Raw genomic sequence first — 15,106 nt, 5'->3', positions numbered from 1 at the left:
ACACAGACTTTCAAGTAGGTTTTTTTCCTCTCATTTTTTATGTCTCATCTGCTGTTGGTATGGCTGCGTTTTCCCTCACATGCTCATTATTCTTTAATGATGCCTATTTGTAAATAGCAAGATAAGATGCAATTAAGCCATTAGAGTCTAAATAAACAAACATACTAATTAGGTTTTTTACAAGGATTTCTTTTTTTATGCAAGGGCTGGAATTTACCTTTCATTAGTCTAACCTAATTGCAATAGTGCCTGATAAAAAGTCAACATAAATGAAGGACTTTAAATGCTTCCACCATATGAAGGATGAGCTGGCTCTTCTCCCTCACTAACATTCCCTATTTTCTTAATAAGGCAAAAAAACTGGCACAGGAATATTGTTCAAAGGTTCAAGGACAGACTTTGCCAGTGGCCAGTCACACTTAGGGAACACTCACACCAATCCAGCATTGTTACAGAACGTGAAATGGATTTTGTCTCTTTTTTCCTTTCTAAATTAAAGCACGCCAGGAATTTTACAAGGATGAAAATATGTCTGACCTTCCACAGTGTACATCTATGGGAATATCAATACACACCTGAGAGCTTTGGGCACAGTAATCCTGTGGAGGGAGCAAAGCTGAGGACATTTCTCACAAGTCTTTCTCTACTTTTTTTCTATTCTTGTTCCCTTTTCCCAATGGAAAGGACTCTTCCACATCTTCCTCATTCTTCATTAGACAAGCAGAGAACACTTTCCAATTTACATGCCAACCCCTGCTCAGGTACTTTGTTAATTCAAGACATCCTTCCCCTGCCCATGTCACCTCAAACCCTGACTTAATGTCCTTTAAATGCTGGTTTTAATGCTTTTTAAATGCTGGTTCTCCATCTTAAGGCACAAACTGTGGAGCCACTGCAGTAACGAGTCCCACTGTGAGCTCAGGAGTGATTCCTTCAACACCATCCCAAGAGTTCCCTTAAACACCAACATCAAGCTACTGTTTCCAAGGCAGTAAATCCCTAAATGAATATTCATCCTACAGGCTTAAAAATCAGCTGCCCAAGCCACCAAACGTGACCACCCTCCCATGAACCTGCCTGCTTTCATCCTGTGCCTGCTTTCCTGATAAACCACCCAACAGAAGAAGGAAGGTTTACACTGCAAAGCACTCTGGAAATATGAAATTGTTTTGGAAATAACAGCACTGAATTGTTTCCAATCAATACAACATCGATACCGATTTCAAATCACTTTGCAAATTCCTCCCCTCACTCCTCCCAGTTCTCCAACATCAAGGTCTCATGCACAGAAATCAGTCTGGTGGGAAAGGGGCAAATAATAAATTTCAGCATCCATTTTCCCAATAAAAATAATAATGGTTTTATGTAAAATAAACAACAATGAGACACAAGGAATTATTCCATTTGAGGGAACAGATGTCTGGCCTATTTGCAATTAATACAACCCACTGCCACACAATCAGACTGCTGCAAATGCTGGGAACAAGATCTGAAAGTTCAAATGCAAATGTGTCTGGTTTTAAGGAGAATGAATAAAACTCTATAAAAACTTGCTTCATATTTTTTATATGACAGATCTATTAAAAATCTAGGCAGCAGTATAAATTTATAAAAATTAATTTAAAAGCAAAAATTTGTAAGATAACCTGGAAAGGAAAAAATCATGATTTCTGACCTGAGTTTGGCAGAAGTTTGGAAGTTACTTATACATATCATTATGCTTTAGAAACACAAATTACAGAAAACAGTCCCATTATCTGCAAAAATATTTACCCAGTGCTTGTAATTTCTCTAGTAGTTCTTTACAAATATTGAGGATAAAAAGAATTTAAAGACAAAGTAGTTCTCACATATACATAAGAAAATAAGCTTCTTCCCTGAGTAGGACTGGCTGGGTAAGGATGGTAAGGAACTCAGATTTCTCAGCTGGAAAAGCAGGGCTGAAGTTTACTGCCTTCTACAATCTTTCTGTTATTAATGAGTAAACTGTACACAGGATTTGTTTCACACAAAAAATATTCTGAATTTTGATAACAGAAACAAGGTATGTGAAACAATCACAAAATAATTTGATTATTACAGTAGGAAAAATAAAGTATCTAGGAATATGATTAATCATTCAAGGAAAAAAAAGTAGGTATTTTCATTCATTAAAATTAGTTAATGTTTTCTTAATACACAAGATAAGGTTTATCTATTTACAATTCCTGGCATTTGACCAACAAAATCTCACAAAAACCTTAAGGAGTCCACAGTTCCCTGTGCTGCTGCTGGAAATTAATTTTGCGTTACTCAGTTATTAGAGCTGATATAATTCTATGTTTAGTCTATTTTATACATAGTGCTATTAAAAGATTAATTGAAAAATCACTGGTGAAGACTGGGATTAAACAGCACCTTGAAATGCCACAATAAACTGCTTTTAAAATCGGCTGAGGATCTCACACAGCTCTGAAAGGTTTCAATTATTTATGTGTTTGGCCTGTGTAGCATAAATCCAGACTAATGAGGTACAATTGCTGTGTATAAATCTAAAGCATAAAAAACCTCCTCATTGTCTGGAGGCAGCAGTTCATTTTTCTCACAGGAGTTTGCAGCTTCTGGTCAGGGAGAGCCCAGCTGAGCACGAGGGTTACTCACCAGCAGTTTGACCAACAGGCTCACACAGCTCCTAATTATTACAGAATTCCAGAATTGTTGGGGTTGGAAAGGACTTCTGGAAATCCAACCCTCTGCCCAAGGCAGGGTCAGCTGGAGCAGGTGACACAGGAACACACACCCAGGTGGATTTGGAATGTCTCCAGAGAAGGAGACTCCACGCCCTCCCTGGGTTCCTCTTCCAGAGCTCTGCCACCCTCCATGGAAAGAAGTTTATCACAGAATATTCTGAGTTGGAAGGGACCCACAAGGATCACTGGGTCCAACTCTTACGTGAATGGCCCACAAAGAGATCAAACCCACAAAGCTGGCATCACTGGCACCACGCCCTAACCAAGGGAGCTCATCTCAGGGTTCTTCCTCACGCTGAAGTGAAACTTTTTGTGGTGTCTTTTAGTTTATGGCTGTAACTCCTTCTCCTGTCACTGGGCACCACTCAAGAGAGTTTGGCACTGACTTGACACCTCTTGGAGATCCTGACATGGATTGCAGAGATCCCCTCTCAGCCTTCCCTTCTCCAGACTAACCCGGCCCAGCTCCGCAGTGTCTCCTCATCGGAGAGACGCTCCAGCCGCAAATGCTCTGGCTGCAAATCCTCCGCAGGCCCCTCTCCGGCAGCTCCTTGTTCTTCTTGAAGAGAAAGACATCTTCTTGAACCACCAGATGAATCTTAGTGGTGCAAGTCCCACCTCTACAGCTAAGGACATAAACAGATTTCCATGTGCACATGAAGTTGTAGAGTCTGGGGCTGAAACTTTCTCTCTTGGGTCTTCTTCCTAAAGGTAATTTATTTGGCAAAGGCCTCAACATTTCTTGAGTTTCAAAGAGTCTCCCAGACCCCCTTTCTCCTTCTTCCCCATCTCCCTTCAACTGTTTACACATTTTTAAGATATGTGTAGTGCTTACCAGTGCTTTTGAAGATGAATGCATGGGGATGGAATGACTGTATTTAAAGATGCTATAAAAACTAGACCTTTGCATCAAGGACCTTCCCAAGATACCAGGTGTGCTATGAACAGTCCAAGGATGAGCATGGTTGAGATTCTACAGTTAGTTAATTATCTCTGGGCAAACAGTTTGGCTGTGAAATATTTAGATAAAATGAGCGTTATGTGGAGCCTTTGGCACTGAGGTAAACCCCACTGCTGCAGGGGAGCAGCTCCAGATGTAACTTGGGCTAAGTTCAGAGTGAGAAATCACAAGTGCTGAAGAAACCTCCCTCCTTCTGGGGGAGGTGCTCTTCACACTGCCCATCCCTCAGCACCTTTTCCACTGAAGGATCTGTGGCTGAAAACAGCAAAAGCTTTTGCAGCAGTCAGGGCCAGATGGAAAGTGCCATATTGGCAACATCAACTGAGACAGATGGGGAAGAGGGAAAACCTGGCTAAAAGCAAAAATGATAAACCCATCACACAATCACGCACAAAAATACTTTAAAAACAATCTTTTTGATCTCTGATCCAAGGAAAATATGCACACCACTGGTTCAACATGGGGCTGGGATCTTGTAGAAACAAAAATGTCCTTGATTTAGAGAGCAACTGCCACATGGAATTCACTCTGTTACTGCTGCTGGTGAAAGGCACTTCCTTTAGTTACCACCCAACCTTGCTCCTTGGCAGTCACATCCAAGATAATTTACCTTATTTCCAAATGGTGCCTGGTCTTGAAAAACATCATCTACTTCCTGACCACCTCAAAAAGCCACCCAAAGTGGAAGGCACTTCAGTATGCAAAGAAGGGCTCCAAGAGAATGGAAAGTGTTTCAAAGTAGGGAAGCAAAACCAGACATTTTTTTTACAGCAAAATAGATAAAACACAAAGTCAGCTTAAGAGGAAATGCAAAAACTTCTAAGACTTATAACTTCTTAAGACTGCACTGATGAATTCCATTCTTTTCTGGAATATATTTTTCCACTTGGTGAATCCAACAATTGCAGATTAAATGTTTTAATGCCAGCTGTTTATTTTAACCTCTGACTCAGTTAATCTCTTGTGAATTTGTGGCTATTCAAAGAAAGTTAATAATGAGATGTTAGACAGTTGATTAATTAAAACTAAATACAATTAAAATACTTAAACATTAAAAATAATCACAGCAATAGTTGCTATAAGGAAATTTCCATGAGAAATATGAGATGGAAAAGACTGAACTGGCCTCAGTGCTTCATCTATGTATGTGGTGTATTTTCTAGTTTTATTTAAAATTTGGCAAAATATGTGACTTCTGCCTTTCCCTAGAAGGAAATCAGCATCCAGCTGCCACACCATGGACTCCTCTTCCACTTAAAGTCTTAGAGCTCTGAAGACTTTTGCTGTAAGCACAACAGCTGCCTGTAAAAATGGATGTGAACAATAGCTTCCTCTGCAATGAAATCTTGCTTGGTCAGGCAGAAATAAGTCAAATGTATTGGACTTGTTTATCTCAAATCCAGCCTTTACTGCTCAATTACTTCAAAGGCAAATTCTTAACTTCATCATATAATAGAAATTCACTGACCCAAGAGCAATGTGAACAAATTTAAATCATATTGGTTTCCTTCTTCTTTTCTTCTTCACAACATTCTCTTCCTTCTTAATTATCATGATTAAAATTCACTCATTGCCAAGTCTGCCAAAAACCACAGTGAATATTTGAGTTTTGTGCTCATATTTCTACAATCACATTTAACAATAAAGCAATAGATCTTCTGCTTAAAGGGGAAATTATTTTTATCACTTATTTGCCTAAGAGCAAGAAAGATGCTGCATTGCTGTGGCAAATGAAGAATGATGTGTTTCTGGGGAAAAAACATCTTTAATAACCGGCATTTTTGGGACAGTAATTCAACTCAAGAGATTCAATGTTTCAGCTTACCAGAAGCATTGCAGAGGTTCCATTTGGCCGGGAGAGCTGGATGGACATTTCAGGGAACATCCTATCAATCCGACTGATCACATCATCCACGTATCTACCAACCGAACCAAACAGCAGCATTAACACAAGGGCTCTCTCTCACACACTCAGATTATTAAAAACTATGGTTTTAAAAAGCATTTATCCTTTTTAGGAATTATAATTTTAAAATTTACCCTTTTTAACCCTGTTCATGGGACTTCCCTGAATCAATTTCTGATACCTGCGTATTTTTCAAAACCGCATGCAAGCAATAATTCGAAAAGTTATTGATAAGAGGAAACAAACCAAAATTCTCTGCAAGTTGTTTTGAAAATCAATTACTCTGCCCTTAAAAATATGCACTCTCTTAAATTTTAGTCCAAATCTGTCAGCCTCAAACTCCTGCCATTGTATTTCTATACTTTCTCCTGTAGGTTGAAGGGCACACGATAACAATTACTCTTCCAGTGTAGGAATTCACAGGCTGTCATGTCCTTACTCTCTCTTTGATAAACTTAACAGATAAAGGTTTTATCAAAGTCTTCGGATGATTCTTAGGGTTTTTTTTTCCCCCTGAATCTTTCCAATTTATTTCATGCACTGGTGACTCTGAAATTGGTTGGTAAATTCCAGATGTTTCTCTGGAGCAATCAAACACGAAGGTAAAACAACATCCTTTCTGCTGGGTGTAATCCCTGTTTCTGCAGGCCAAGGTGAGCTGGCACGAACTGTCCTGTTCCCTGGGACCAAATTAAAAACTGACCTCTATTAACACTGAAAATAGCCTTACAGAGACCTTGTTTCTCAGGACACATCACCCCAAGCCATGGACATGCCACTTCAGCCACTCCTCTGGACACATTAAAATCCAAATATTTGCTTTAGCAGAATTCCCAGGTCAGTCTGTATCATCTGTGCACTGATCTGTCCCCATTTACAAACTCTGCAACTCAACTAGATTCATGAATGAATTAGTAAATAAAACTGTTTTCATGCTAAACCACATACGTGCTCTGAAAAAAAAAGACTTTGGAAAAATTGGTTGCCTGAGTTAGTTTAAGAGTAAAACTCAAAAAAAAAAAAAAAAAAAAAGAGAAAAAAAAAGCTAATTATTCCCCTTTAATCTGCTTAAACAAAGGCAAAAAAAATGTTGAATTCCTGCTCTTCAAAGTAATTAATTTCTAATGTTAGTGCTAAAACCTCCTGAACATCAATGAGGTGCTATGCTCCAATTGCTACTTTGCAAAGGATTAAAACAATCAGAAAAAATAAAATCAAATCAGGAAAACTACACCTCCTCAGCTGGTAAAGTCAGCTTTTAAAAGTAACCAAAGAACGAAATGAGTTATGACAATTTTGCACAAAAACCTTAATCCACACTTGTCATTGTGCAGAACAAAGTTCCCCCATTCACTGCAATGACTCATTAACACTTGCTGCTGATAAGAAAAGCCAAAAACACCCAGAAGCCAAGAACTTCCTCAGCACTGGGAAAGAGGAGGCACATCACACACTGCTCCAGGAGAAACCAACTACGCATGGACAGCACAAACCCAGCTCATTTCAAACACTGCAGAATCCCAGACTGATTTCATACAGCAGGAGAGTTTATACTGCTTCATAAATGCTGTTACTGCAGGCTCTGCAAATAAATTAATCTCTTGCACGTGGGGGACCAGGGATGACTGGCTGTGGTATGGGCAAGGAGAGATTCTGTGGTTCTGAACATGTCGTGATGCAGATTTTTGCATAGCTTAAGTTTTCCAATTTGCCAAGCTGTAGCAAATAAGAAATTAAAACAAAGAAAATAAGAAGTTGTAGAAAACAAGACACTGGCATAGTCAATGCATTAAGGAAGGAAAATTCAAGCAATTTTAAATCATGTGAACAACAGTTGGACGTGGGCACTTAATCTGCTTACGTCCTTCTGAAAATCCCAGTGGACATGTACACTCATCCTTTGAAAATGGGATGCAGGCTGGCTGGAGGTAATCAATTATTCAAAGTCTTTCTTAGATAAGATTATTTTTAAATGTAAAATTGTCTTGACCATGAGGCTTAAAATCTGACTCAAACCCAACTGTCACCTTGTACTACATGAGCAGTGTAAGGCAGAACAGGGAATTCACAGGGTTGTGGAACCTTCCCTTTAAATGAAATCACCCATACAGAAAACCAGAAATCTCCTAATTTGCATTAACCACCTGCTGAAAGCACTTAAAGGTGAGTTACTATGACTTTTTGGGCTTAGATGCCTGTTAATTTTGTCCCACTTTTCACAGATCAGTTGACAGAAGAAGGAAAATGAAAACCACGTGCTCCAGGAATGTGCTATTTCACTCTGGCAGCTCTGTCAGGACCATCACACAGGGAGCCTTTTCCTTCTCTTCTCAATCAATGGGATGTCAGCAAAGATCCCAGACCAACAGGAGAAAAGAGCATTGATGTTTTTTGCCTCTATGCCTTTTTTCAAGTAGTCATCAAGGCTTTCCTGAGCACTCAGCAGAACAAAGGTTCTTCCAAAAATACATATATAATTACTCAATTAGCCTGACTGAATTGTGTATTGTATCAAATACGAAATAACAAACAACCTTATCTAAGGCAAAATTCCATAGATTTGCCCTTCTGAGAGGACATCTGGTAAAATATCATGTGAAAGGATGGACAATGAGAAATCAGGTGCAGTGAAGTAATGTAAAAGTGTAACTGGTGATGACTTCAGAGAAAGCTGAGGAACACGTTAAAGAAGAGATAAAGTGCACTCCTGAGGCTGTTTGGAAAGAGGGTCAGAGAAAAAGCTGCTGTCTGGAACTTATTTTGTAGAACTGAAATACATACATTTACTGCCAAAATAAGCACTTACAAAATTTACACATCTCTGTCCAGTTTTAGCTCAAAAATACGATAGTTCCTATTTATGTTACAGAACCTCTTGCCCAGTCTCAGAGAAGCAAAGCACTTGAGGATGGAGAAAAGTCTAATCTTACTTTGCCAACAAGCACTTCTAACTTCTGACGTCCTTTGCACATCCCAGTTTTCTCCTACATACAAAAGATGATGGTTGGAACGAGCATTTACAAACCCAGATGAAATAACACAAAGCGGGGAAAAGCAAATGGCAATAGGTTTGTTCAGACATTTGGCTTATTTTCATCTTCAGAAATTAATGGAATTCTCAGAATTAAATATAAGCTGAAATTTCATGTCCTAGAACAGGCATTGTTCCACCTACAAAGGGCTGAAGAGAGTGTCTAGACAAATTCCCTATTGCTTCTCTGGGATGCAAAGGTGGTTCAAAAAGGTCTGAAGCCAGGCTGCAAAAGACTGTACCAAATAATCTCCTTTTTTTAGCACAGAATTTTAACTCTTTATAGACAGAATTTCATATTATGAACTATCCTAGGTCTCAAAAACATTTAACAACTTCTCATTGCAACATCCTGAGTTAGTCTCATTCTATTTAAAAAGGCTTTAAGTAACTTCATCAACACCTGCACCCTAATCCAGATCCGTATGTGCATCCTAATCCAGATCCCAGAACATCCTACTCAGAAAAGAACAACAGACTCAACCAACAGATCTTCACCTCATTCAATCTCATCAAGTACTAAACAATTTCCCCAGTGTAATTTTATTGGTCTGGGAGGAAATTTTTAAAACATCTTCAACAGCAGGTTTGTACCAACTTTCCCCTCCCATTTTTTCTTCTTCTTTCCTTCATGACACAGGTTCATGCTATTTCAGGAGGTATTAAAATTCAATTTTAGATACAAAATCTTTACTTATAAAATGCTAATATTATCATTCAGGGGTTTGGATCTGAATGTGCAGAGCCAGCCAGTCCATCAGATGCTCTCAAAGGCTGTCAACACTATAAATCGGTATTTTTATCTTAATGCAGAAGAGTTATTTTTTCCACAAACGTGCCAGATTAATACTACAAAAGTCAAAACAAATCTACTTCATGAACATCAGCAATGACTAAAATGAATTCAAAATATTACACTTCAAATGAAGTGTTGTTATGAACATGCAGAGAAACCAAAACTAGAATAAAGTAATAGAGATATTAGTTTAAAAAACTCTCTGCCATTTTGGCAGGAAGTGTACACAAAAATCCTTTAGTCCCTATTAGAGAAACAATGCCTGGGACATGCAGAAGACACCTTTGAAGCCAGTTAGAAAATACTGTTTAGAAAGGCCTAATTATCTATGCAAAACCCTCACTGAGAAGTTTCATGCTAAAACATCAGGTTGACAATGTAGAAATAATTCAGGAACCATTTTTGTAGATAAATGGTCTTGTACCATCTCTTTGATTCACATAAAGGCCCCCCAAAAGACAGCAATATAGGAAAGTAATTCATTAGAAATGCCTTTCAATTCCACACTGGACAGATGGCTTCGCTCTCTAATGTGACCTCTCTTTTTATTTTTTTTTTAATTTTTACTGGATTAGATCCAGCAATCCAGTGTTAGTGTGATGTTTAACAGCTTAGACAAGACTTAAATAGCATTTTTCCCACACAGTGTTTCACTTGCATGCTGTTCATTTTTTCCACCCAATACAACAATTCAAAAATTAGAAATATAGGTATTATTAATAATTTTCTTTTGGAAGACAGAAAATTTTGCTAAGTGATCTTGGGAAGATGGAGATAAAGAGAAAGGGAGTAAAAATACACATTTGTAACATGAAAGAAGTTAATATTTCCTATACACTTAGCAGAAAACATCACACATAAGACAAAAATAAACTCTACAATTCTGTCAAATCTGGATTCATGATATTTTGGAGAGCAACAGGGGAAACTCTCCACACATCCTCTCACTTACTAGCACAGTATTTACTTGCTCACAGATTTTAAATTTTTTTTTTTGGCTTTCAGTTAATATTTTCAACCCAGTTCATAATTTCTTTTCACATGTGTGATATTTCAGAAGCATGAGCTGGCCCTGCTGCACATGTTGGGTTGGTTGATGGAGGCACCGGGGGACAGCGTTTGCCTGCACTCATTTCAAGACCTACAGAACAGCTATTTTTGGCAGAATCAAGACTCAACATACAACTTAAAGACTTCAGCAGCAGCAGAATTTAAAATATTATAGACTTATAAAGAGATTTAATAGTTTTCAGGCAGCCTGACTGGAGAAATAGTATATTTTAACACATACAGGCTAACCACAGTTCTAGTGTGATTTATTCATCATGGAATTTAAGTTTTAATTTGATTCAGCTACCTGCTAGGCAAGTCTCTGCAGGTAGCAAATTCAAGTTGATAGAAGGCTTTTCAGAAGCATCAATTAACAACAGTTATTAAAACAGTGACCTCTGCCAGCTCTGGTGAGATGACACTTCCTGCTTGGATAGGCAATGAAGAGCGTGAAAAGAAATTCAACACCACTCACGCTGAGAAAGCGACTTCACGTCTCAAGACTAAATTAGACAGCTGGCACCATCCCTGACATCTGTACAACAATCCTGGAAGTCTCTGCCTCCTCTCCCAAATTCTACAGGTTCTGTAGATTTTTTTTTATTATTATTGTTAACCCAGGCTCCTGCTTTTCACTTCTGCAGAGCCTCTATAAAACGCTCACGGTTTCCTGGCTCCGGTACTAAATTCTCTTGTTTTGAGCAACTTCTCCTCCAGCTATGAGTTTCCCTGCCAGGCTGTTTTCTCATACAGTTGTTAACACCGTCCTCTTGTCCTTTCTGAACAAACTGCTTCAGCAGTTTCCTCTCTCTTCTCACCCAATTTCCAAGTTTCTCGTGGTGGAAGATTCCAGCCAGGATCCTCTTGGCTCATCTTTCTCTTCCCTTCTCATCTGCACATTGACTTGGTCTCTGCTACTCCTGCAATGCCTCTGTTCCCGCTGTAAAATCTTTATTCGTGACACATCAGAAAGGAAAAACGTTCTTTCAAATAACTAACTGACTTCTAAGTACCAGGAGGTGAGGTGAGGGCAGAAGGAGCAAATCTGAGTTGTGCACAGTTCTTCAGGCTTGGGGCTAAACCACAGGATGAGCAGGAGGGAGTTTCAGCACTGGAGAATCTTGGCAGTATGAATCCACAGGTGTGGGAAGAAGTCAGGATCTGTGGGCTGCAAGGAATTTATCTGCTAAGACACCTTGAACGAAGGTCCTAAGGAACAAATTTGGTAAAATTTTTGTGCAACCCCACTCCACTCCACCTTCAGAGGAGTGGAAGCACTGAAAGATCCAAACCTGAGAGAAGGCAGACTTCCATTGATTCTTAAAAATCCTCCTGTTTTCAACTTTGCTATTTTGGTCGTAGAGGAATTATGCTTTATTACTGAGTGGATGCAAAAGATTAAGTTATGTGCTTAAATAGTCTAGCAGTGTTTACATATAAACACAGGGTGGTCTGCTGCAAAAGCATATGCACACAGAGCTGTATCTAACACTCACCATCTGCACTTCTCACTCACAAAAGGCCAAACCTGGTACAGCACTTGAGGACACATGTGGAATCATTTGGACAGCTCTCCAAAAGCCAAGACAGAGTGTATTAAGGGCTGGATTTACAAAGACATTTAGAAACCTGAGGCTGTGATTCAACAATTTTCAGGCTTCAGCAGCAATAGTGCCATAAGGCACTGACACATCCCCTCCTGCACAGCATTCAGCCCCCTCAGCTGTGCTGTGCTGGAGGAGCTGGAGCTCACAACTGAGCTGGCTTGAAAAAAAAAAAAAAAAAAAAAGAAGTATTGGTTTAAATCTAAACCAGTTTCATGATTCAACTCCCTGTGAGGCTGCACGCACGGTGTGCCAGTACAATCCCTGCTGGCACTACACATCATGGGCCAGGAATGCTGCACACTGGGGTCGTTCTATTACAACAATAAAATATTGGTTTATGGTAAAATGCTGTTACTTAAGCGGCATTGTTTATACAGCAAACACAATTCTGAATTCTTCAGTGAGTCCATTGCTACGTGACGTGGTGCAGACCTGCCTGGAACGTCCTCAAAGGTCTGAGCTGACAGTGATGGCACAATTGAACACAGGTTCTCCTCCTGAAAGCCTCTGGAATGCAAACCTGCTGAATTAAATACTCTCTGGACATCTGCACATTTACATTAAATATGAACAAACAGCTCTGTAACGCACTCTGAAAGCACACGTTGTCAGTGCATATTTTGTTTTTTAATACAGAGCAAAAAGACATCTCTTCACAACGCTGAACTCCAGTGCACCACCTTAAAAAGCACAACTTTAATAAGGAAAACTTTAAGTTACAAATAGAGACCTTGCAGTCCAATTCCCAGGGCTATTTTATTATAGTATTGAAATAGCTTTCTTTGTACTTATGTGGTATGCTCTTCAAAATGCCTTTAATTCACAGCAGTAATCATGAGAGGAGTATGGGTATTAGAATGTGTGAAAACTGGTTAACAAAACAAGCATGCATCTACTTTACAGTCATCACCAGGATCCTGCCTGAGCCTGCACTGGTCTGTGCTTTATGAAATAGAAAAGCATTAACTCCTTTATACACACCTTGAGAGGAAAACCAGCCCTCCCTTAACCATTAGCATCAGTGGTAAAATAATTTCAGAACCAAAACTCCACAGCATAAATGCACTGTTTATATTTCCACTTCATGGAACATGATGTTGTACAACAACAATAATTATATTGCTATTATTAACAACAAATGCTAAAAGTAATTTTCAGGGGCCTGGGTAAGAATCAGAATTATTACATTAGTGTTTATCTACAAAGATGATTCTTGAATTATTCCTAACTTTTCAGGAAATTTGTGCCCCTCACATCAACCTAAATCTGCACGTGCACACCCATTTCCATACAGCAGAGCTGTGTCAGAATTCCTCAGGAGAAACTCAAGCCAACTTTAAAAAGGAAAACAAATGTTTGCACACACACAGAGCTGTCCCCCACGGTGTTCCAAAGCTGGATAATGCCCCCACCCTCTCGGGGTTCACCTGGGGCTGCTGGGTCAGTGCTGGGAGGTGAAGCCCCCTCTCCTGCACTCCCAGTCCTGCAGGGAGGGACAGGGGGTTCAGCTGATGCTGATCCCACTAAACACCAGACACTGCTTTGACAAGGGCCTCAAAGAAGGCACAGAGTTCAGTCCTGTCTCGAGGAAACGTGACGGGCTGGGACGGTTTCTTGCCCAGCCAGATTGCCAAGGGAAGTGAGTGGGGCTGTTTCCCATCTGGGAAAGGTCCCACTTTGTGCACTGACCACCTGATGGGACCCTGACACCATGCATCACTCCACACTGTCACTGAACTTGAGTTCAGCCTTCTCAAGCTAGAATTCATTATTTTATAACCTGTTATTTTCAGCTCTGCTACTTAAGATTTACTGCAACAGCAAAGCCCTCTCACTCTCTTTCTTTGTGCTTTATTTCTCCCTCAACAGAGCAGAAATTACAGTACTTACCTCCTTTTATGAACACCAACAGATGATGCATGATACCTATTATTTATTCTATACTTATGGGAAGCAGCAAGATTTTACCTTTGGGTGCAGTGAGTGATGAACAGGAAACAGAGGATGCTGTGCCCAGTTAGACCTTTTCACACACTGGGCTTGACCATGACAGGCACTGCTGGCAGGAAGAGATCCTAGTGATCACTTCTCTTAGGCACATCAACTCCCTGAACTCAGTGAAGGCATCACAAACTCCAGAGGCTGGGAGGAAGGGAAGATTAGGGATCTAACCCTCTGGAGAATAGCCAATATATCAAAACAGGAGAGCAGAGCAGACCATTTCATACACGGGACTAAAATTACACAGAATTAGCAAGTGAAGACTCAAATTTTAGGCCTCATCAGTAGAGTTCAAACAGCCACTCCAAAAAAATCATCCACTTCAAGGTCTAGAGCTTTTGTTAAAATTATAAATTGTGGTAGAAACAGGCAAGTCCTAATATCATTAGTTCTAAGGGTACTTAAGATACTTGATATCAACCTTTAAGGATCCTTAAGATCAACATGTTCTTCTGTAATTAAGAGGGAAGCAAAGGTGAAGAAAAAAATCAGAAAAGATGAGATATAAATGTTGCACAGCCCACTGCAATTTACTACACAAGCTTTTACCCATTTCAACTTTTGTGATCACTTACTTTAAGTTTTCTTGAGGGAATTTCATAATTAGTCCTGTTTTTTAGCTCTTCAGAATTATGATCTGACCAAGTACTTCGATCTGCCTGTGATACTACAGAGATAAAAATCTATCTTACAACTCAGAGGTTTATCAAAGGACTCCTTCAAGGTCATCTTCACACTTCAGTAGAAAAACTGGAGATAACAAGAACAATTAGGCATTTATAAACTCAAGACTCTCCCAGTACAAACATTTAGGAGAGACAAGCCCTTCAAAACACTATTTTTTAAAAAATATGCTTTCATCACTTCTTCCTCCAGCATGACAAGCTGTTCCTTAGGTTGAGATTTTTTATAGGGCTTATGGAAATTAATTGCGTGGCTTCCGCTGAAAGTCAACGTGGGGGAGGAGGGCGAATTCCCTTGGGGAAACTCTCTGAGAAAAACTCTCCTTGAACAGGAAAGTTGGT

General features: G+C 39.5%; 1 protein-coding gene across 3 annotated transcripts in view; it reads right to left on the bottom strand.

Moving 5' to 3' along the window:
- MED27 (mediator complex subunit 27) overlaps positions 1-15,106 on the bottom strand; it is an 83,358-nt gene that overhangs the window by 20,893 nt on the left and 47,359 nt on the right. For all 3 annotated transcript variants that reach the window (XM_053962319.1, XM_053962320.1, XM_053962321.1), the window contains exon 4: positions 5,516-5,609. In XM_053962319.1, the coding sequence (XP_053818294.1) occupies positions 5,516-5,609 (94 nt within the window). The remainder of the gene's footprint in view (positions 1-5,515; positions 5,610-15,106) is intronic.

The sequence above is a fragment of the Vidua chalybeata genome, chromosome 21 (assembly GCF_026979565.1).
Source record: "Vidua chalybeata isolate OUT-0048 chromosome 21, bVidCha1 merged haplotype, whole genome shotgun sequence".
Taxonomy (NCBI): Eukaryota; Metazoa; Chordata; class Aves; order Passeriformes; family Viduidae; genus Vidua; species Vidua chalybeata.
The sequence above is the reverse complement of the archived record's forward strand: the minus strand, read 5'-3'. Positions and strand labels throughout refer to the sequence as shown.